Below are 25,247 nucleotides of genomic sequence, written 5' to 3'. Positions count from 1 at the left end.
CCCCACGCTAGTTCCTAGGCTCTTAGGCTGAGAAATCAGACCCTGATCTCATCAAGAGAGAACGCACTTCTTTCTACATGGAGGCAATATCACCTCACCAATGTCACAGGATTGATCAAAATCAGAATGTCAGGTCAAGACTTGACAATAAGGAAAACATCCGTTCCATAGATAGGGCATCTGTGTCTACATGATTGGGCATTACCTCCTGTGGAGACAGGCCTCTGTGGCACGCTGAAGTATAATCAGAAGGCTATTTGGTGAGAAGAGAAGTGGAAGAAAAGTAATTAGCTGAATCCAGTGTTTAATGGAAAGGACTGAGGTAGCTAGATCCATCCATCTGCCCCGCGGGCACAGCCCGGCTGGTGGGCCTGACTCTCATCTGCTGCCTGAGGTGCCATCTCTACTCTTAGGCAAGGCTAGGTGGGCACTGCCCATGTTGGTCTCTTCCTCACCATTTCTATGCCTTTACTACTGACCAACCCTCCAGAAGACAGACATGTTTCTCCTTAGCAGTTAATACATCCAGTCAGGCTTTACTCGAGTCTGAGAGACCAGGAAGCCTTACATATCTCTGCTCTGATCCATGACCTTGATATTTCTCTCTTGAGGAGCTGCCTTTTAACAAACTGTTTAGCATATTTTTGTTATCAGGGGAGGGGAATGCGTCACTGTAGACCCTAAGAAATGGTGACAATCTCACAGAAGGACTAGGTCCAGGAGTATTACAGTATTCGGGGAAGGCTTTGTGAAGAAAGATGAACTCGAGTTGGCTTTTGAAGGCTCATGGGACTTCCACCAGCAGAGTGAAATAAAGGAATTTCAAGTGGGCAAAGTCACCAACAAAAGTAGGAATGGGCATGGTCTGACTAGGGGATGGTGGGGGGCTGCTTTGGCTGAAATGGAGGGTTGCCATGACAGATGGCAATATATATATATGTATATATATATATATATATATACATATATATATATATACATATACATATATATATAATAAGCATATGTATATTTGAATAAATATATTGAATATATATTCAATTCATACATAATTGAATAAAAGGTAAACAGGCAAGCTCCAGGAATAGGCAACTGTAATTATGACAAGCTTTGAGTAGCCTGATGCAGGATTTTAGCTGCAGGGTTTTAACTGAACCTGTCTACACAATGCCTTGCGAAGTGGAGGAGAGAGCTGTAGGTACATCTAATTAATCAACAAGATGACACTTTTATCTCTAAGCCATGCCCTTTCTTCCGAGATGACTGATAGCTCCATGAAGGTGAAGACTATTTCTCTCTCACCATTTTAGCCAACGAGGAAAGAAATCAGTGGTAGGAGGAGGATGACTGGTGAGTGCATCGAATCGACATAATTTTTTTGAGTTGAAGAAATTTTACTATCGTGTCAACTGTGGCCTTCTTAGACCTAATGTCTCAGAACAAGCTAATGGCTTGTTATCTTGGTTACAATCCACAGATGTCTCCCGGCAGTGGGGTTCCTTTTAAAATCCCTGGAATATACTTTGCAATGAAAGGACAAAGCCTATCTCCTTCCTCCAGACTGAAGAGGGATATCAGGTCGTGATAGGTGGGAAAGTGGCTTTGATTTTCAGTTTGTGGGTTCTGAATCTATTATAAAGAAGGAATATAGTCTGGGAATCTGAATTAATTGTTGTCCTTACCTCAATGAGACAGAAAACTATGATCAAAATCATCACTACTACAGTCACAGATATTGCCAAGATGAGTTTGTTGTTATAGCCATAGCCTGGAACTTCTTTTGTGAGCTAAAAAAAGGGAAAGAACAATGTTTTTAGAAAACAGAGATAGGATGAAAGTTAACTATTCTTTAACGACTCTAAAACCCCATTCTTTCCGATGAATCGCTTATAGGTTCTTAAGGAATATACCAAATCTAATGTGATATGTAATCTTAATCATTAGCATTTTCTTCAAGAATTTATGTATCTTGTATGTTAGGTCCTCTTTTTGTCTACTCTGGGAACAGCGGCACTCTTTCCTGAATGAGCAAAGTGGCAGATCACTGCCTTAGGCAAAATTATGTGGCCAAGACAAGACCCGGACTAGGAGCCCCTGGTCCTTGTGCTTGGGTCCATGTCCTAAACCACCTAAATGTCGAGACCCCACATTTTGGGATTTATCCTCACCTCCCTTGACTCCTGCCCTCTCTGTTCACTCTGGACTTCTGTGCTCTCACTGATATAGTTCTCATTTTCCCATTGGTCCGTATCCCACTCTGCCTTGGACACCTTTACTTTTTGCTGCTCGCTGAGAAGCTTCATCAGGAGGCCTGTTCTGGAGATGAGCTTGGCACAGGCCAGCTGCATGTGGGTCTCAGAGCAGTCCATTTTCAAAGTCCGGATAACATGAGAAATGAGGCTTCTCACGTCATTGTTGGGGATGAGGGACTGTAGCTGCTGGTTTAACGGAATTTCAAACAGATCACCTTTGACACAGTGAAGCCTGTGGCTTTTGGGGGCAAGCCAGTGCCCGCATTGTGGTATTCCCATTGTGTATCATTGGTTTGTTTAACGGTCGGCATAGAGTTGTCTGCAGTAACAGTAGAATTAGCAGTGGAAAGATTCTTACGGTTTGTGAATTCAGGGAGGGTTTGTGCTGGCACAGTAGTGTTTCCTGTAGAAATATTTTCGTCAGAAACATTTTGGGCAGTAGCGTTCTCTGCAGTAGTGTTTTCTCTGTAAGTTCCTGAAGGAGCAAATAATTCTGGAAAAGGATTTTTCTGAGGACTCAGTTCTCCCGGAGATGAAAAATCCTCTCGTGAAGGGGAATTTATGAGGCTCCTGACTGCAGAGGATGGAGGCCTCTTTGCAAGCAGCTGTCTATTACTGAGTGAACTTTCCTTTCTGGACTTTCGATTCAGTTTGGCCTAGGGTGTTCTGTGGACCACATGGGAGCGACTTTTATGGAAGCGGTGTGTTTTTCTGGGGTGTGAGGCTGGCCCGAAAGCCTTCATATTTCTAACTCTAGCATTTGCATCTTCTAAAACAAAAACGCTGTACATGAAGTCTTTTGATTTTTTTTTTCACGTCAGGTGGGGATTTTGGAGCGGGGGTGGCAGAAGGCCTGCCCAAAGAGTATTGCTTCAGGAAAGAAGAGACCGCTGCCTTGTGCTCCTCTACGAACGAAGGCTCTGTATTGAAGGAGCTTCCCATTAATTTGCTGGGCCTGTGCGCCACGTGAAGCTCCCCTGGGGATGGTCTCCTGAGCCTTCTTTCCTTGGCCATGTTCTCCACAGACGGCTGGGCGTTCTGTTTCCTCTGGATGTTCTGACGTCTCAGTTCTTTTAAGTGCCTTTTCCGTATGCCCTTTGGGCCCTTGATGACCTTGTTCACTCTCAGGAACTTTTTCCCCACACTCTCAACCTCGTCTAGGCTCTTCTCCTGCGGTTGGGCAGTTTCCAATTTCTTTGGAAAGATTTGACATTTAAACTTGGGACCTAATCACTTAGATTCCACCTACACCTGCCTAAATAACCCAGAAAGCCGCCAGAGGATTAGCAGAACGGAGTCTCCGGAGCCAAGCGCAGATGAGAGGCCCACAGAAGAGGGGCCCCTCCTGAAGTGGATCACCTAAGGAGAAGCGAGCTAAGCCTGCCCCTCCTGCCCACCCCAGCTAATACGCCTACCCACGTTGCCTACCCACCCCAGCTAATACGCCAGATCCCCAGCATCACAAGCCTGGCAGTGTGCAAGTAGCCCAGATGGGCCACGCCACCCTACAGTGAATCCCGCCCCTAGGAGAGGAGAAGAGAAGGCACACACCAGTCTGACTGTGGCCCCAGCGGTGGGCTGGGGGCAGACATCAGGTCGGACTGCGGCCCCGCCCACCAACTCCAGTTATACACCACAGCACAGGGGAAGCGCCCTGCAGGTCCTCACCACTCCAGGGACTACCCAAAATGACCAAGCGGAAGAATTCCCCTCAGAAGCATCTCCAGGAAATAACAACAGCTAATGAACTGATCAAAAAGGATTTAAATAATATAACAGAAAGTGAATTTAGAATAATAGTCATAAAATTAATCGCTGGGCTTGCAAACAGTATGGAGGACAGCAGAGAATCTCTTGCTACAGAGATCAAGGGACTAAGGAACAGTCACGAGGAGCTGAAAAGCGCTTTAAACGAAATGCAAAACAAAATGGAAACGACGACAGCTCGGATTGAAGAGGCAGAGGAGAGAATAGGTGAACTAGAGGATAAAGTTATGGAAAAAGAGGAAGCTGAGAGAAAGAGAGATAAAAAAATCCAGGAGTATGAGGGGAAAATTAGAGAACTGAGCGATACACTAAAAAGAAATAATATACGCATAATTGGTATCCCAGAGGAGGAAGAGAGAGGGAAAGGTGCTGAAGGGGTACTTGAAGAAATTATAACTGAGAACTTCCCTGAACTGGGGAAGGAAAAAGGCATTGAAATCCAAGAGGCACAGAGAACTCCCTTCAGACGTAACTTGAATCGATCTTCTGCACGACATATCATAGTGAAACTGGCAAAATACAAGGATAAAGAGAAAATTCTGAAAGCAGCAAGGGATAAACGTGCCCTCACATATAAAGGGAGACCTATAAGACTCGTGACTGATCTCTCTTTTGAAACTTGGCAGGCCAGAAAGAATTGGCACGAGATCTTCAGTGTGCTAAACAGAAAAAGTATGCAGCCGAGAATCCTTTATCCAGCAAGTCTGTCATTTAGAATAGAAGGAGAGATAAAGGTCTTCCCAAACAAACAAAAACTGAAGGAATTTGTCACCACTAAACCAGCCCTACAAGAGATCCTAAGGGGGACCCTGTGAGACAAAGTACCAGAGACATCGCTACAAGCATAAAACATACAGACATCACAATGACTCTAAACCCGTATCTTTCTATAATAACACTGAATGTAAATGGATTAAATGCGCCAACCAAAAGACATAGGGTATCAGAATGGATAAAAAAACAAGACCCATCTATTTGCTGTCTACAAGAGACTCATTTTAGACCTGAGGACACCTTTAAATTGAGAGTGAGGGGATGGAGAACTATTTATCATGCTACTGGAAGCCAAAAGAAAGCTGGAGTAGCCATACTTGTATCAGACAAACTAGACTTTAAATTAAAGGCTGTAACAAGAGATGAAGAAGGGCATTATATAATAATTACAGGGTCTATCCATCAGGAAGAGCTAACAATTATAAATGTCTATGCGCCGAATACCGGAGCCCCCAAATATATAAAACAATTACTCATAAACATAAGCAACCTTATTGATAAGAATGTGGTAATTGCAGGGAACTTTAACACTCCACTTACAGAAATGGATAGATCATCTAGACACACGGTCAATAAAGAAACAAGGGCCCTGAATGAGACATTGGATCAGATGGACTTGACAGATTATTTAGAACTCTGCATCCCAAAGCAACAGAATATACTTTCTTCTCGAGTGCACATGCAACATTCTCCAAGATAGATCATATACTGGGTCACAAAACAGCCCTTCATAAGTTTACAAGAATTGAAATTATACCATGCATACTTTCAGACCACAATGCTATGAAGCTTGAAATCAACCACAGGAAAAAGTCTGGAAAACCTCCAAAAGCATGGAGGTTAAAGAACACCCTACTAAAGAATGTGTGGGTCAGCCAGGCAATTAGAGAAGAAAGTAAAAAATATATGGAAACAAGCGAAAATGAAAATACAACAATCCAAACGCTTTGGGACGCAGCGAAGGCAGTCCTGAGAGGAAAATACATTGCAATCCAGGCCTATCTCAAGAAACAAGAAAAATCCCAAATACATAATCTAACAGCACACCTAAAGGAAATAGAAGCAGAACAGCGAAGGCAGCCTAAACCCAGCAGAAGAAGAGAAATAATAAAGATCAGAGCAGAAATAAACAATAGAGAGTCTAAAAAAACTGTAGAGCAGATCAACGAAACCAAGAGTTGGTTTTTTGAAAAAATAAACAAAATTGACAAACCTCTAGCCAGGCTTCTCAAAAAGAAAAGGGAGATGACCCAAATAGATAAAATCATGAATGAAAATGGAATTATTACAACCAATCCCTCAGAGATACAAACAATTATCAGGGAATACTATGAAAAATTATATGCCAACAAATTGGGCAACCTGGAAGAAATGGACAAATTCCTAAACACCCACACTCTTCCAAAACTCAATCAGGAGGAAATAGAAAGCTTGAGCAGACCCATAACCAGCAAAGAAATTGAATCGGTTATCAAAAATCTCCCAACAAATAAGAGTCCAGGACCAGACGGCTTCCCAGGGGAGTTCTACCAGACGTTTAAAGCAGAGATAATACCTATCCTTCTCAAGCTATTCCAAAAAATAGAAGGGGAAGGAAAACTTCCAGACTCATTCTATGAAGCCAGTATTACTTTGATTCCTAAACCAGACAGAGACCCAGTAAAAAAAGAGAACTACAGGCCAATATCCCTGATGAATATGGATGCAAAAATTCTCAATAAGATACTGGCAAATCGAATTCAACGGCATATAAAAAGAATTATTCACCATGACCAAGTGGGATTCATTCCTGGGGTGCAGGGCTGGTTCAACACTCGCAAATCAATCAACGTGATACATCACATTAACAAAAAAAAAAAAAAGAGAAGAACCATATGATCCTGTCAATCGATGCAGAAAAGGCCTTTGACAAAATCCAGCACCCTTTTTTAATAAAAACCCTTGAGACAGTCGGGATGGAAGGAACATACTTAAAGATCATAAAAGCCATTTATGAAAAGCCCACAGCTAACATCATCCTCAACGGGGAAAAACTAGAGCTTTTTCCCTGAGATCAGGAACACGACAGGGATGCCCACTCTCACCGCTGTTGTTTAACATAGTGCTGGAAGTTCTAGCATCAGCAATCAGACAACAAAAGGAAATCAAAGGCATCAAAATTGGCAAAGATGAAGTCAAGCTTTCGCTTTTTGCAGATGACATGATATTATACATGGAAAATCCGATAGACTCCACCAAAGTCTGCTAGAACTGATACATGAATTCAGCAAAGTTGCAGGATACAAAATCAATGTACAGAAATCAGTTGCATTCTTATACACTAACAATGAAGCAACAGAGAGACAAATAAAGAAACTGATCCCATTCACAATTGCAGCAAGAAGCATAAAATACCTAGGAATAAATCTAACCAAAGATGTAAAAGATCTGCATGCTGAAAACTATAGGAAACTTATGAAGGTAATTGAAGATTTAAAGAAATGGAAAGACATTCCCTGCTCATGGATTGGAAGAATAAATATTGTCAAAATGTCCATACTACCCAAAGCTATCTACACATTCAATGCAATCCCAATCAAAATTGCACCAGCATTCTTCTCGAAACTAGAACAAGCAATCCTAAAATTCATATGGAACCACAAAAGGCCCCGAATAGCCAAAGTAATTTTGAAGAAGAAGACCAAAGCAGGAGGCACCACAATCCCAGACTTTAGCCTCTACTACAAAGCTGTCATCATCAAGACAGCATGGTATTGGCACAAAAACAGACACATAGACCAATGGAATAGAATAGAAACCCCAGAACTAGACCCACAAACGTATGGCCAACTCATCTTTGACAAAGCAGGAAAGAACATCCAATGGAAAAAAGACAGTCTCTTTAACAAATGGTGCTGGGAGAACTGGACAGCAACATGCAGAAGAATGAAACTAGACCACTTTCTCACACCATTCACAAAAATAAACTTAAAATGGATAAAGGACCTGAATGGGAGACAGGAAACCATCAAAACCTTAGAGGAGAAAGCAGGAAAAGACCTCTCTGACCTCAGCCGTAGCAATCTCTTACTCGACACATCCCCAAAGGCAAGGGAATTAAAAGCAAAAGTGAATTACTGGGACCTTATGAAGATAAAACGCTTCTGCACAGCAAAGGAAACAACCAACAAAACTAAAAGGCAACCAACGGAATGGGAAAAGATATTTGCAAATGACATATCGGACAAAGGGCTAGTATCCAAAATCTATAAAGAGCTCACCAAACTCCACACCCGAAAAGCAAATAACCCAGTGAAGAAATGGGCAGAAAACATGAATAGACACTTCTCTAAAGAAGACATCCGGATGGCCAACAGGCACATGAAAAGATGTTCAACGTCGCTCCTTATCAGGGAAATACAAATCAAAACCACACTCAGATATCACCTCACGCCAGTCAGAGTGGCCAAAATGAACAAATCGGGAGACTGTAGATGCTGGAGAGGATGTGGAGAAACGGGAACCCTCTTGCACTGTTGGTGGGAATGCAAATTGGTGCAGCCGCTCTGGAAAGCAGTGTGGAGGTTCCTCAGAAAATTAAAAATAGACCTACCCTATGACCCAGCAATAGCACTGCTAGGAATTTATCCAAGGGACACAGGAGTACTGATGCATAGGGGCACTTGTACCCCAATGTTTATAGCAGCACTCTCAACAATAGCCAAATGATGGAAAGAGCCTAAATGTCCATCAACTGATGAATGGATAAAGAAATTGTGGTTTATATACACAATGGAATACTACGTGGCAATGAGAAAAAATGAAATATGGCCTTTTGTAGCAACGTGGATGGAACTGGAGAGTGTGATGCTAAGTGAAATAAGCCATACAGAGAAAGACAGATACCATATGATTTCACTCTTATGTGGATCCTGAGAAACTTAACAGAAACCCATGGGGGAGGGGAAGGAAAAAAAAAAAAAAAGAGGTTAGAGTGGGAGAGAGCCAAAGCATAAGAGACTGTTAAAAACTGAGAACAAACTGAGGGTTGATGGGGGGTGGGAGGGAGGGGAGGGTGGGTGATGGGTATTGAGGAGGGCACCTTTTGGGATGAGCACTGGGTGTTGTATGGAAACCAATTTGACAATAAATTTCATATATTAAAAAAATAAATAAATAAAAAATAAAATATAAAACAAGGTAAAAAATAAACAAAAAATAAACAAAAAACCAAATGAATGAATAAACAACAACAAAAAAGAGAAAACACTTGTAAATATGGAGAACAAACTAGGGATATGGACAAAATGAGTGAAAAGGGTTAAGAGGTACAAACTTGCAGTTATAAAATAAATAAGTCACCAGATGAAAAGTACAGCATAGGGAATATCGTCAATAATACTGTAATATACTTATTGTGGTGAGCATTTCATAATGTATATAAAAGATCACTGTGTTGTACACCTGAAACTAATTTAATATTACATGATCTATATATACTTCAATAAAAGAGATAATTGAGGGGCACCCAGGTGGCTCAGTCAGTTAAGCATCTGACTTCAGCTCAGGTCATGATCTCATAGTCTGTGATTTCAGGCCCCACATCAGGCTCTGTGTCTACAGCTCAGAGCCTGGAGCCTGCTTCAGATTCTGTGTCTCCCTCTCTCTCTGCCCCTCCCCCACTTGCACTCTGTCTCTCTCAAAAATAAAAAATAAAAAAAGATAATTGACTATTTAAACAAAAAAAATAATATGGTGTGCTAAAAGTAAAACGTATGAAAACAATAGCACAAAGGTCAGGAGGGGAACAATGGAAGTACACTATTTATTGTAAGGTTCTTATACTATTCATGAAATCATATCATATCATTTGAAGATAGACTGTGATAAGTTAAACATGAACACTACAAACCATTAAACAGCTACTAAAATAACAAAACCTGAGTTGTAACTATTTATCCCCCCACCAAAAAATAATAAAACGTACTAAATCAACCCAAGAGCAGGAAGAAAAAGAAAAAGAAAAGAAACAAAGAACAGATGGGATACATAGAAAGAGTAGACAGTAGCTTTAAATGTAATCCTATAAATAATTACATTAACTATAAATGGTGCAATCACCTAATTAAAAGATAGAGTTGTCATACTGGATAAAAAAGCAAAAGCCAACTATATGCTGTCTATAAGATTCATCTTCAATACAAAGATATAAGTAGGTTAAAAATATGGAAGAAATTATGCTTTGCTAACACTAATCAAACGAAACCTTGAGTGGCTATATTTACTATAGGACAAAGTCAATTTCAAAGCGAAGATATTACCAGGGATAAATGAGGTTATTCCATTGTGATAGAAATGTCAACTAATAGAAAAGACATAACTTAAAAATTTATGTATCTGATAATAGAACTTCCAAATATATTAAGGAGAATAGGAAAGAGAGACACAAAAGTACACAATTATAGTTGGAGATTTCAATATCCCTCTCTCAATAATTGACAGAAAAAATATATAGAAAATGAGTAATGATACATCAGACTTGAAAAATACTACCAACCTACTTGACCTAGTTGACATTTATAGAATACTCCACACCAAATCAGCAGACTACATATTTTTTTTCAAGTGGGCACATAATATTTATCAAAATAGACCATATTCTCATCTATTACCAGAATTCATTGGCTATAAAACAAGCCTCAATAAATTTAAAAGGATTTCAGTCATCCAACATATTGTTCTGTGACCACAATGGAATTAAATAACAAATTAACAGATCTGTAAAATCTCCAAATATTTAGAAACTAACCAACACACTCCTAAGGAACCCTATTGGTCAAATAAGTCAAAATGGATATTAAAAACGATTTTGTACCGACTGAAACTGAAAACACATGTCAACATGTGGGATGTTGCTCATATAGTATTCATCTTCCCCAGTGTCCACTTTTTTTTTTTTAAGTTTTTTTTTTTTTAACGTTTATTTATTATTTTTGGGACAGAGAGAGACAGAGCATGAACGGGGGAGGGGCAGAGAGAGAGGGAGACACAGAATCGGAAACAGGCTCCAGGCTCCGAGCCATCAGCGCAGAGCCCGACGCGGGGCTCAAACTCACGGACCGCGAGATCGTGACCTGGCTGAAGTCGGACGCTTAACCGACTGCGCCACCCAGGCGCCCCCCCCCCCCCCCCAGTGTCCACTTTGAAGAAACTAGAAAAAGAAAAGGAAATTCATCACTGAGTAAGGAGAGAAAATGGAATGATGAAGATCAAAGCAGAAATTTTTAAAAAGGAAAACAAAAATAGAGAAGTCAGTGTAATGAAAAGGCACTTTTTAGAGAAGATAAGTAAAACTGATAAACTTCTGGCCAGATTTATCAAGAAAAGACAAGAGAAGACACAAATTATCAATATCAAAAATGAGAGGAATGACATCACTACAATTCTACAGATACTAAAAGGATAATAAGGGAACATTATAAAATACTTTATGTCAATAACTTCAAGATGAAATAGATTCCCTGAAAGACATGAACTACTCCAAAAAATAAGTATGTAATTTAAGTAGCACTATTACAAAAATAAAATCTGTAGTTTAACACTTTCTCACAAAGAAAGCTTCAAGCCCACATGGCTTCACTGGTGAATTCTAGCAAACATTTAAGGAAAACACAATGCCAATTCTGCACAAACTGTACTAGAGAATTGAAGAGAGGGGACTACTTCCCAACTCAATTTTAAGGCCAACATTCACCTTATGAAAAATAGATCAAGACATTAGAAGAAAGGATAGATAGAAGATCTCATATACTGCAGGCTGGAATGCAAAATGGTACATCCACTTTAGAAAACAGGTAAGCAGTTTCTTAAACAGTTAAATATACACTTAGCATATGATGTAGCAATCCTGCCATTAGGTATTTTACCCCCTCCCCCCCTCCCCCAATGAAAACATATGCTCATACGAAGACCTGCATGTAAGTGTTTTAAGCAACTTTATTCATAAAGGCCAAAAAGCTAGAAACAACTCAAATGCCCATTAACTGATGAACGCATAAACAAACTGGTATATCCTCACAACTGCAATACTACTCGGCAATAAAAAGGAAATGAACTACTGACATGTGCAAACACATGGATGAGTCTCTGGGGTGCCTGGGTGGCTCAGTCAGATAAGTGACCGACTTTGGCTCAGGCCATGATCTCATGTTCCGCAGGTTCATGCCCTGTATTGGGCTCTGCGCTGACAGAGCCTGGAGCCTGCTTCGGGTTCTGTGTGTGTCTGTCTGTCTGTCTCTCTCTCTCTCTCTCTCTCTCCCCCTCTCCTGCTTATGCTCTCTGTTTCTCAAAAATAAATAAACGTTAAAAAAGTTAAAAAAACACATGGATGAATCTCAAAAGGATTATGCTGAAAGGAACCAATCACAGAAGACTGCATACTGTATGATTTCATTTATTTATTTTTTTTAATGTTCATTTATTTTTGAGAGAGAGAGAGAGATGGAGGGCAAATGGGGAAGGGGTAGAGAGACAGGGAGACACAGAATCCGAAGCAGGCTCCAGGCTCTGAGCTGTCAGGACAGAGTCCGATGCAGGGCTTGAACTCACGAACCGCGAGATCATGACCTGAGCTGAAGTCGGACGCTTAACTGCCCGAGCCACCCAGGTGCCCCTTGTATGATTTCATTTATAAGACACTGTGGAGAAGGCAAAACTATAGGGACAAAAATTAGGTTGGTGGTTGCCAGGGCTGGTGGTGACAAAAGGGGATTGGCTGCAAAGGCACATAGGGGCCTTTTGGGGTGACAGAAATGGTCTACGTCTCAAATGTGGTGGTGCTTACATAACTACACGTTTGTCAAAACTCATCAAACTGTACGCTTAAAAAGAGTAAATTTTATACCTCAATAAATCTGACTTAAGAAGACAATAAAACAAATCTAAATCAACAACTAAGTGAAAATACACATAAGAAAAATCAACTTACAGTGTTTCCAAATTCAAGGGTCATCATGAGGATGCTCTCAACTGTTGTAAGTGACACCTGTGTTGATCCCATGTCTCTGAAGGAGAAAGCCCAAACATGCGTGATTTGAACCCAAGGATAAAAATTCTGTACCTAAAAAGATACTTAACAACATGTGGTTACTTCGATTCTGGCTTCTTTGTCAAGTCAGCTCAAGAGTTTTCTTGCTATGGACAATAATTTCAGAAAACTCCCAATGAAGACATTTTATGTGCATCATCAAATTAATCACCTTGGTGCTCAACAGTACAATCCTTTTTACTCTTATCCTCATTTTCATTCTCAATTGCATCCACCTCTCTTGATTAGTCTTTTTTTCTTTTAATATACACCTTACTCCACTTTCCACTTTGAGATAAATGGTATTTCTACCTACATCTGCAAGTCCCATGTCTCTTATGTGTTCTTCACTACTACGCCTTCCTCTGCAGGCTATCTTGCCCATATACGTTTTTTCTTTGCTAATAATGCTTATTTCAATAACCCAGTTAATACTTAAATTAGGACTTTTTAACCAAAACGCAAAATACTTAATCTTTTGATGACAACAAAAAAGATCAGAAATCATCTCATGAGCCATGAGATTGTTGCAATACTTACAAATATTTTAATGCTGGCAACTTAAAAAGATAGGAATCTTCAACAGCTGACAGAGGGTTACGGCTGATAATTCTGAAAAATGCAATGGAATTAAAATGATCTGCATTTCCAGTAATGACTACCATGAAAGTTTATGTTCATTTTGGGGGTATGGAACTGGAAGGTTAAAACTAATCATTTTCTGCCTTTGCCTATAAATCACCCTTAGAATCTGTAAAGCACTCTTCCTTTGGGAACTACCCAGCTCTCTGGACGATAAAGTGGAGAACAGAAAGAGAAAAAAAAATTTTTTTTTTTTTTTTTTTTTTTTTTTTTACGTGGACAGCAAAGCAAAGATATGCCAAAGAACTTTTTGGGCTGAAAACCCTAGAAGTGACTATGCTGGTAGGAAGCCCAGGCTCTGTAGGAAATACTGTTTCTAGTGTCCTCTATAATTCTAGGTGCTTTTCCTTTATCTCTAGAAATGTAAAAAATTCCACAGTTTAAAACACCCGGTTAAAGACAAAAATAGGACCAATTCCTCAGTTTGGGGGCTAAAGACAAAGGGATTAATCTAAGAGGAAATGGTGAAAGCTATACCCCCACCATGTGTATTCATTCTCCTATGACAGCCTTTGTTAGGTGGCATATGATCCCGTTTCCTTATCCATCTCCTGGACTGCCAGCTCCCTGAGGGCAGGGACCATACTCTATTGTCATTTTTGTCCCTGTGCCTGACAGAGTGCTTGTTATTTACTAGTTACTTAGTGAAGGCTTGTTGAATAAATAACATTTTGTCACTGCTTGACACAAGTTTTTATTCCAAAATGCTGAGTAGATTTTCTTCTCAGTTCTTTACAGCAAAAATAAAGTGAAGGAAACAGGAAGAAAGAAAAGAAAATCTGCCTTTAGGTTGACTCTGCTCAAGAATCATCACTGTACTTTTGCAAAATTATAAGGATAATCATCACAACCGATACTATTGAGCTATAGGGCATCTGTGATCAGCATTTCACATTTAAACCTCACAATAACCTTATGTGATAGACACATCATTACCCCATTTTACAAGTGAGGAAACTGAAGTACAGAGAGGTTGTATAATTTGTCCCAGTTTGTCAAGCCAGTCAAGAAGCAGAGATGGAATCTGAACTCAGTTCTGACTCCAAAGCCTGTATTTAAATTGTATGAAAAAAAGGGGGTTTAAAATAGCCGTTACCTTAAACTTAACTTTGAGAGCATTAAATATAGAAACACTTTGCTGAACTTCATCTCTCCATCTGGGAGAGCTTCTCTAAGAATTACATTTTCTACTTTTATTCCTTTCCTCTAATCATCTCCCATGATTAAGTATTTAATTAGCCTGTGATCATTGAGACTTTAGAGATTTCATTTCTTATTTTTTTATTCTATTTTTTGAGAGAGAGAGTACAAGAGTATGAGTGCAGGAGAGGCAGAGGAAGAGAGAGAGAGAGAATCCCAAGCAGGCTCCATGCCCAGTGCAGAGCCTGACATGGGGCTTGATCCCATGACCGCAAGATCATGACCTGAGCCGAAATCAAGAGTCAGGCAGTTAACTGAGCCACCCAGGTGCCCTGAGACTTTAGAGATTTTAAAGCCCTGTTACAGGTGAATCAGTGAAAATGAGAAAGGTAGGACGTCTGAAAATTCATCCTTCCGTAAAAGCAACAACAACAACAACAACAACAACAACAACAACTAGCAAAAATGGTCAAAATCAACTTTCTCAGAACTTTGGAAATTTTAACCAATGGGCTTGCAGCAACCCGGAGAGCATGTATTAAAGAAAAAATTACTAATTTCTATAAGAACAGTGAGCTCTGTTGTTTTAACTTGTCCTCAACCTCTGCTCTCCATCCTGATGATAGCCTTAAAAATTGCCCGCATCCCAGGGGAACAAAATGGAGCTGAAGTTCCTTAAAGCCTCATTCCCAAAGAACAAACTGTCATTGTTTTACCTGTCTAGTGGGGTCCCTAAAAAACTTCACTTGAAAGCCTTGCCCTTGACCTCACTGAGAACTGCACAGTGCTAAAATAGCCTCTTCCCAAGGGGCATTTTTTTGAAAACAATTATAGATAAATGTTTTAATCTGGCAGCTATGTGAGGCAATTGATCACAAGACAAAAAATAGCCTAAACAAAAAGCCTAAAAGGGAAAAGCTGAGAAATGAGATGTCCATAGGGACTTTGAAATGCTCCAACATCTTCCTGGGTAACTAGAAGACCACAAGACATATTCCTGGGAATGTAGAAAAAAAACCTTAGCACTAATAAATGAGTTCAGCAAGGTTACAGGACACAAGATCGATATGTAAAAATTAGCTTTATTTCTATACATCAGCAATGACTATTCCAAAGATGAAATTAAGAAAACAATTCCATGTATAACAGTACTCAAAAGAATAAAATACTTAGGAAAACATTTAACCAAAGAAGTGCAAGAATCACACTAAAAACCACAAAACGTTGTTGAAAGAAATTAAAGAAGATTGAAATAAATGTAAAGATATGCCATGTTCACGGATCAGAGGAAAATATTGTTAAAATGGCACTATACCCCAGATTGAACTGTGGTTTCAGTATAATCCCTATCAAAACCCCAACTGACTTCTTTCCAAATATTGGCAAGCTAATTCTAAAATCTGTATGTCAATTCAAGGGACCGAGAATAGCCCAAAATGATCTTTAAAAAAAAAAAAAGTTTATCTATTCATTTTGAGAGACAGCGAGCATACACACCCGTGCAGAAGAGCAAACATGAGCGAGTGTGAGTGGGGAAAAGTGTGAGCAGGGGAGGGGCAGAGGGAGAAAGAGAGGGAGCATCCCAAGCAGGCTCCATGCTGTCAGTGCAGATGGCAACACGGGGTTCCATCTCACAAACCGTGAGGTCATGACCTGAGCTGAAATCAAGAGCCGGCCACTTAACCAACTGAGCTACCCAGGGGCTCCAAAACGATTTTGACAAAGAACAACCAAATGGGGAGACTCACACGCCCTGGTTTCAAAACCTACTTCAAAACTACAGTAATCACGGTGTGGTACTGGCATAAGAACAGACATGTAAGCTGATGGAACAGAACTGACAGTCCAGGAATAAATCCTCACATTTATGGCCCACTGATTTTCAACAAGGGTGCCAACACCATTCAATGTGGGAAGACTAGTGTTTTCAAATGATGCTGGGACAACCGTATATCCCCATACAAAATAATGGAGTTGGATTCCTACACTTCACACCATATATAAATATTAACTCAAAATGAGTCAAAGACCTAAATGGAAGAGCTCAAGCTATAAAACTCTCAGGAGAGAAATCTTTATGACCTTGGATTTAGGCAACAGTTTCTTAGACATGACACAAAAAGCACAACAAACCAAAGGAAAAATAGGTAAGCTGGACTTTATTTAAAAATAAAAAAACAACCCAAAACTATCATATGTCTGATACAAGTCTAGTATCCAGAATATCCAGAATATATAAAGAACTCTTAAAACTCAGGAAAAAGACAAATAATCTAATGTTTAAATGGGTAAAGGATTTGAAGAGACATTTCGCCAAAGAAAATACATGAATGGCCAATAAGCACATGAAAAGATGCTCAATGTCTTAGGTCATTAGGGAAATAGAAATCAAAGCTACAATGAGATACTACTCTACACTCACTAAGATGGCTATGATCGAACAGAGAGACAATGATAAGTGGTAGCAAGATTTGGGGAAACCAGAATCTTCATACATTGGTGGGAATGTAAGATGGTGCAGTCACTGTGGAAAACAGTTTGGCAGTTCCTCAAAAGGGTTAAATATAGAGTTACTACATGACCCAGCAATTCCACTCTTAGGTACGTACCCAAGAGAATTAAAAACATATGACCACACAAAAACTTGCACATGAATACTCATAGCAGCATTATTCATAAGAGCCAAAAAGTCAAAACAATCCAAATGTCCAATAACTCATGAATGGATGAACAAAATGTGATTGGAGCACCTGGGTGGCTCAGTCGGTTAAGCATCTGACTTTGGCTCAGGTCGTCATCTCACAGTTCATGAGTTCGAGCTCTACATCAGGCTCTGTGGTTTTGGATCCTCTGTCCCCCTCTCCCTCTGCCCCTTCCCCGCTTGTGTGGGCGCTCTCTTTCAAAAATAAATAAACATTAAAAAAAAGAATGAAGTACTGAAACATGCTACAACCGGATAAATCTTGAAGCCAACAAGCTATGTGAAAGAAACTAGACACACATTTCGATGAAATGTCCAGAATAGGCAAATCCATAGGGGCAGAAGGTAAATTAGTTGTTGCCAGGGGCCTGGGGGGAGGGGAGAATGGGGAGTAAAGGCTGATGGGTATGGTATTTCTTTTGAGGGGGGTGATGACAATGTTCTGGAATTAGCAGTGATTACTGTCTATCAAAGTATACCATTGCACTATATACTTTATAACGTTGCATATTCTATTATGCATATTCTATATCTCAATTTGAAAAAAAAAAAAAAAAAAAGAACCACGTTGTGATAAATAGAGAACCAGTTGCCAGAAGATAAACATGTTAGTAGGTGGAGAAAAGGGGAGCGAAGATTCAAACTCTTCCACAACGGAGGTCAGAGGGAGTTAGCGGTGCGGCTGGGAGCCATGCGTTTTTGTTCCTGCCTTGGAAACTCCCCTATTCTTCCTATTCCAGCCCATTCTTCTACGTTTTTTCAGGCCCATTAACATGTCGGGTTTGTGTAACACTAGTTAATATCCAGTCAGACAATGTTATGAAGAGAAAGAACGTGAGTGTCACATGTCTGGTTAAACACAGTTCCTCAACCTTGAGGCTCTGAATGTCCTTTGGCTTTGAAACAATAACAATGGCATTCATACCTACAAGCTTACTGGTGGGCTCTGTGCAAGTAAGCTCTTCCACGTGTGTGTCTTCCCCTGCCCACTGCTCCCCCCCCCCCCCACCCCGCGCCCACCCCCGGCTCCCTATTAAGAAAGACTATGAAGAGTTATGCAGCCAAAACAATTTAGTAGTTCGTTATCCTTCCCCCCAACTATCTCAGTGCTCTACCCCCACTGTCCCCCCCTCTTTCCTGGTAGCTCACCCATGGCCTTATACCCATCGGCTCAGTGCTTCCTCTTACCCAGGCAGCCCTCCTGCTGAGATGAATGCCCCGTGTTTATCTGTAGTGAAAACAAAATACAGGCCACTCCAAATTATCCTATTTCCTCCTGTCTTTAGTGCCGCCTTTTCTTCATGGAGCTATTGTGCCTGAGCCAAGGGGAGAATGAGAACTGACCCGACAGGTTACCTCTGCTGGACCGACAGCAATTGTTTTTCCACAGACTGCGATACGAACGAACGGTGGACATTGCACTAGAGATCATCTCCATTTCCGTTCAATTCCCTCATCTTACAGATAAAAGGTGTGCTGACTCAGTCTATTGGCTTTTGGATATTCGTGGGCTTATCTTTATGGGAGTCAAACATAACAACAGTTATCCTCAAAGACTGTCTCATAATCAAAGTTGAAGAAATACTGTTCTAGGTATTCTTTTGTTTTTTAAAAAACTGTATCTTATTTGAAGAGGAAAACTCAAGTATTTTTGCAAAAGCTTTCTGTTGCAGAGCAACGGGACAGACTAAAGGTAGCTCACAAAATAAGGGAACATTTCTTACGTGTTATTTTTTTTTTCTCCAAATTCTTCTACAGAGGTCCAGACAGATGGGCTACGTTTCCTTTCTATTAACTGAGGAGACAGAGAAGACTTGAGGACTGAAGCTTGTCACCACTGTCCTGAATGTACTGAAATCCTAACAGCTTTAGCTGAAAAAATGTCCAAAGCAGGCAGTGAAAATAAATTTCAAATAGGACAAACTCCAAACTCTCTACGCTGGAATCCCAAGGCATGGAGGGAAAACTGGCTCGTTGGAGGAAAGCAGTTGAAGAGATAAGTGGAGTGATCTAGACCCTATTCCAGTCTGTTTGAAGTACCTGGGGATAGAATAACCCCTTTCCTTTATTCATCTACATAGGTCCATGAGCCATGAGAACGTGACTCCCCATGGGAAGCTCCTCAATGCAAGACATCTAAGGGCATCACGTAAATCCTTTCTCAGGGGTTGGGCGGGGGGAGGGGCGAAGCCTAAAGAATCTGAAATGGTGAGCCTATGTTTTAATTAAAGTTCTGAGAATAGCCTTGAAGAGGAGTTTCTGGCAGTGAGGACCAGCCCAAGAAGCAAGGGCCCTGGAATCAGGCAGACCTAGGTCTGAATTCTGGCTGTCACTTCCTGGTGAAGGGACTTAAGTAACGAACGTCTCCGAGTCCTTTTAGCAGCATTTACCTCATAAGGCAACTTGAGGATTAAAGGAAAGAGCATGTGCAAAGCACCTAGCATAAGGCTGGGCACAGAGTGGGTGCCTAGCAGTGACGATGTGATAGTTGCACCAGGCGGTGAGCAGGAAGCCTGGGGATGCCCATAGGTGGCATGGCCAGGAACTCCAGAAGCATAGGGAAAAGGAGCTCCCTGCTCGAAAGGTCCTATTCCAGTGAGAAGCTGACTCCAAGGGACGACGCCCAAAAGGCCAGTTGTCATTCAGGTCCTACCTAGTGCCAGGGAATGCGGAATTGTATTACTCGCGAAGCTTCTGAAGTGGTTCTGTCACTTATTGACAGTGTGAACCTAGGCAAGTCACCCGATGTCTCTGAGTTTCAACTTCCTCATCCCCAAAATGAGGATAATACTACCTGTGTCACAAGAGTTGCTGGAAAAACGAAAATGAAGTGCCGTGTGAGGGGCCACGTCCGGAGCACTTCCCACGTGCCAGGCTCTATTCTAAGAGTTTAAGACACATTGTCTTACTTGCAGCACAAGCGAAAGGTCTTAGCATAGTGCCGGAGCGCAGTAAATACCTAATAGAGGTCGGTATTAAAGAAATGATATGGGGCGGAGGAGCAACTACCATGCTTCCCAGAGAAAGAAGATGCCTTGGTATATACGTGGGAAGACTCAGATGCAGCTGGGAGAAGAAAAGTAATAGTTGGGTATGACTATGGCAAAGCTTTTGAACTACCACACACGGAAAATAATAAAAGTTACCCTAAATCACCCCAAAAGGACAGCCCTGAGTTGTTATCTTCATCCTTAACGTTTATGCCTTTCTGAATCTGAGAAGAAGCTGCCAGGATTTCCAGTACATACCAAAAAGCGATGACAATATCCTGAAGTGTGTCAACTTTTGTGGGCACACAGCTGTCTAAAAGGAAGCAGATGCCGGTTGACTGGGGGAGCGTTAGGGCGTGTCTGTGACTGGGGCTCGAGTTTGCCTTCAGAGGGTGGCCACACCTACCTCAATGATATTCTCAACAATAATTCAACAGGGGCAAGGCTTAGATTTTCCTTATTCTCCCTTAGAGCTTATGTTCTTGGCACAATACGGATGCGCCACAGACGAGCCAGCATGTGAATGTGCTCTATCCCGATAAGGTACAGCCTTTCTACATCGTAGAGTCCTTCAGCTTCTAAAATCATGGAGCTCGTACTGTTAGAACCAATGAAGTGAATTTTTTAAAATAAGCCACCAGTCTGGACCTGTGTAGGTGAATGAAGGAGAAGCACTTTAAAGTCAGGAAAAAAAAAAAAAACTATACTTAACATTTAGGATTATCAACCACTGTTGGTTTTCCATAATATATTTCATTCCTGATTTCATCTGAAAGAAACAGGATTATTACTACCATTCAAAAAGTGGTACCTTATTAATAAACTCTTGGCATGGCTTTGAGGTGGATTTCAGATTCAAAATAGACTTTACCACACCGCTAACGTGTTCACTCAGTGTTTATCAATAACTTAAGAGGCTTCATTCAAAAAACTTACTGAGATATAATTACCTGAAACCCAGGGGTGAATCAAGGCCTTGTAGGGTCTGAACCTCATCTACTTTGGGAAATCCTGCCTCATCAAAACATGCAAAATTATGCGTACAGGAATTGCGAGGGTCCCTCCCAAGACTTTGGAAGGGGCCTATGTAAGTGAGGAGACCTGAAGTTTAAGCTTCAGTCAGTTCAAGATAAATCCACCTCAGCTGGGGCCCAAAAGGTTTACAAACTTATTTAATGCTGGAGAAAATACTGTTTCAACTTATAAACACCCCAGTAATAAGTCACATAGGTAATAACGTGACTGAATTCACGGGATGGCATCTCCCCTGCGCACGCTCTCTTTCTCTCAGAATAAATAAATAAACGTTAAAAAGAAAAAAGAAAAGAAAAGTTTGGCCCCAAACAAGGAGCCCAACCTCCAATACACACTTACTGTACTGTGATAATGTTTTGGAAGTTAACTGTGAATTCGTTTTAGTAGTACAGCTCTATTCAAACCACATTGAAAGGGCGGGCCTACACCGGCCGACTCCATCTTGTTCTGTGTCCTTCACCTTGACCACACCTCCTCCCCTTGAGTAACCCCCCCCCAACTGCCTAACAGGACTCTTCCCCAGGACCCTTCCCCAGCCAATCAGCTGAGGCCGCAGCCATTACCTCACCAACTGCCACTAGGCACCAGTAAAACCTTTGTCCTTTTGAAACTGGCTCTCTCTCCCGGGTATCTCACAGCTTCGACAGTGCAGGTAGGGGATTGAGCTCGAGCTAGCTCCAATAAAGGCTCTTTTGCTTTTACACCGGACTCGGCTCCCTGGCGGTATTTGGGGATCACGAATTCTGGGCATAACACACATGGCATGAGTATTAATTTATTCTCAATACCAGCTAGCTCTGGTTCTTTAATTACCTTTCTCTGTCATGTAAGATTGATGAGGGAGCATGGGGCAAGTTGAGGGCAAAATACAAATTAGCACATGCCCCCGCCCCAGGTGGGATATGTGTCATTCTGGCTGCTGGAGGACAAAGGAAAGGAAAGAAAACAAATGGTTAACTGATAGAGATCTCAGTCGGGCAAGACAGGGGTTTCCATCAGTTTACAAATATCTTAGTAAATTACAAGAAAAAGGCCATCTTTTTCTCCTTTTTCCAGTATGAAAGATTCTTGGGGACAGTCCCTGTATATTCTTTGTACCCCCGGTACTTAGTACATTGTCGACATAGAGTGCGCGTGGCACGGATTGTTTTTCAATGAATTCATTCATTGTTATCAACGGATTCCACCCTATTTTGTCCTGTATTGCCTACATAACTATGAAATTCAGATTCTTAGAAGAGACTCTTGGTGTTATAAGATGCTTAGTAGAGGTGGTGACTTTTAAGACATTATATTGACACCACTAAAACCTCTTGGTGGAGAAACTCAATGAGCCCGTTCTCTGGCATGCTGGCAAAACAAAAAACTGACCCTCAGTATTCTTTCCCCAAGTTAGGCATCAGCAAATTAATGAGAGAGGAGGCCCCTGCTCTTGGGCACCCGCAGGAACTTACTCCAGCTCCAGACACACCGTAAACACTTTCATCTAACGGAAGATAAGCTGTGAAATCGGATTTCTGAACCACAAGACAGTGAGCCAGTCTTTTCCAGCGTCTGCTTTAGTGGAGGGTCTTCAACCTTGAGTCTCAACATCCCCCTCAGGCCACTGAACATGCCCAGTATGATTTGCTTTTTGACAGAGAAATCACAGAATGTCCCTGCTGAAAGGGAGTCACACACTTCTTAACTGAAGAGTGGTCAGGAAAGAAAGCACATGGAGAGCAGTGCCCTGTGGCAGGTGTTCAGGAGTTCTTGCTGCTTTCCTGATGGCTGAGGAAGCACCCACACCTTTTGCTGCCTGGAGAACTCTGTGCTAAACTTAGTTCTTCGCAGTTCTCTTTTGCACAGGAAACTTGCACGTGAGCCAGAATCAAAGTTAAATTCAGAAGTGGATTTCAAGGACCACGCACACCTTGGGGAAGCATCACTGTCACGAATTCCCATGATAATACTGACTTGGGTGTTACTTGCTTGGGGCCTTCACTGCCCACACAAAGCTGGGTACGAGGGAGGGCAGAGAGTGCCATTTAGGAGTTAAGACAAGTCTCTTGGCCTCTTTGTACCTTAGTTTCCTCATTTGAAAAAAAAAATGGATTTTAAGACCTACTTTCCAGAATTCATACTGGGTTTATTAACACACACCTAACCAATCACTGTATGATATTTTTACATGTAGTTTTTTTTGGTTTTTTTTTTTACATGTATTCATTTTCTGTTTCACTTACAGCTTGTGTAAAAACTGCATTCCATGCCAGGCCTGAAATGTTCCAAAGTTCAGTTTGGTGAGTAAATTGCAACCAAGATTTCTACACACACCAAAAAAAAAAAAAAAAAAAAAAAAAAAAACCAAACCAAAACAAAACAACAACAAAAAAAAACAAGACACAAACGAAGAAGAAAAACAAGATATTTTCAGAATATTTATCCTTTGGCAGTGATTCTAATTTATAGATAACGAAACATAACCACAATACAATCTCCATACACTAAAGAAATCTCACTATGAAAGATGCTTGCCTTTTTAAAAAAATATTTGCATGAAAGATTTATACTTTCATGTTTATACATGTGGTGCATTAGATACAAATCAGTAAATGCTCAATAAATACTTGTGTTAAGTAAGTATTTTTTTCTAGAGAAGTAAGTTTATTTCTCTAGAAAAATGTTTCACAACTTTAGCACTGTTGAGATTTATGGTTGGATAATCTTTGTTATGGGGGGGGGGGTGCTGCCCTGTGAACTGTAGGGTGTGACAGCAGCCCTGGCCTCCACCCACTAGATGCCAGCAGCACATCTACAGTCTGACAATCACAAATGTCTCTAGACACTACTAAGTGTCACCTGGATGCAAAAGCACCCTGGCAGAGAACTGCTGCTCTAGAACGATTCACTCTGACCTCTATAATAACTCTCACACCAAACTTTGCCACAGACAAAAAAGATTTGCTACATAATTTTAGTAGCTTTCGACTAATAAAGTTTCATTCATTCAAAGTGAATAACAAAGAGGTTTACAATTAAGTTTAATAAAAATTCCAAATATAATGAAATTATATTTGTAACTTACATAAACTGCAAAAAAGGTAGGGATTCAAATGCACGTCTTTCAATATATTGTATTTTATTGCAGGATAAATCTCTAGGAAAAGGAAAAGGAAAATATTGCCTCAATTAGCTATAAGATATCTAATTAGTAGGATGATAGTATTGAATAAGTAGCTTTTGGCTAAACTCTGAGTATTAGGAATTGTTATTTGAACCTTCCAGAGCCCCTAACCCTGCCCTCACCTTTCTTAAGAGTCTCACCTTTGTGATCTTCATACATAAAACATACAACTATAGATCTTGATAGATCTTGGAAGTAATCTTTCCTGAGAGCAGAAGAATTGATTAAATGACTTTCTGTGGCCTCATCAATTTCTAAATTATGAGCTCAAAGTTGTGATCTCCACATATAATTTCTAATATTAAAAGGGATATTCTCACATTAGCACACCTTCCTGGTTTCGTTGTATTTCTCGACACCAAGTCAATACCAGAAGAGATAAAAGATACCTTTTCATTTAACTTGAAAAGAAGTTACTCCTCTAATCAATACCTAACTTTGAACGAACTCAGAATTATATTATCATATTAATAGAAATTTATTTTTGGTTGTACATTGCCTAAACGCTCTATGAATTTATCAACTGCTTCAGTTGCAAGTGGGGCCAACAAAAAAACAACATGGTACTGGATTTTTATTTGGAAACACCCATTCTTGATTATAGTTGACCCTCTTATTTCCATTGATTTCAGCCGAGTCCCTCACTTTCCACCTACATGGGTACCACCATCTTCTGGCTGGCATTGTCATCTCTGGTCTCTCCCATTCTAATCTA

At 40.6% G+C, this 25,247-nt stretch overlaps 1 protein-coding gene across 1 annotated transcript in view; it reads right to left on the bottom strand.

The window, feature by feature from the left end:
• LOC147571473 (leucine-rich repeat-containing protein 37A2-like) overlaps positions 1-25,247 on the bottom strand; it is a 50,541-nt gene that overhangs the window by 4,644 nt on the left and 20,650 nt on the right. Inside the window, 7 exon segments of the mRNA XM_086696358.1 lie at positions 1,683-1,787; positions 2,169-2,473; positions 2,476-3,064; positions 3,066-3,482; positions 12,766-12,835; positions 13,399-13,470; positions 23,592-23,672. Of these exon segments, the coding sequence (XP_086552484.1) occupies positions 1,683-1,787; positions 2,169-2,473; positions 2,476-3,064; positions 3,066-3,482; positions 12,766-12,835; positions 13,399-13,470; positions 23,592-23,672 (1,639 nt within the window).

The sequence above is a fragment of the Puma concolor genome, unplaced genomic scaffold (genome assembly GCF_028749965.1).
Source record: "Puma concolor isolate L17-30 unplaced genomic scaffold, mPumCon1.1.hap2 unalloc_scaffold_26, whole genome shotgun sequence".
Classification (NCBI taxonomy): Eukaryota; Metazoa; Chordata; class Mammalia; order Carnivora; family Felidae; genus Puma; species Puma concolor.
The sequence above is the reverse complement of the archived record's forward strand: the minus strand, read 5'-3'. Positions and strand labels throughout refer to the sequence as shown.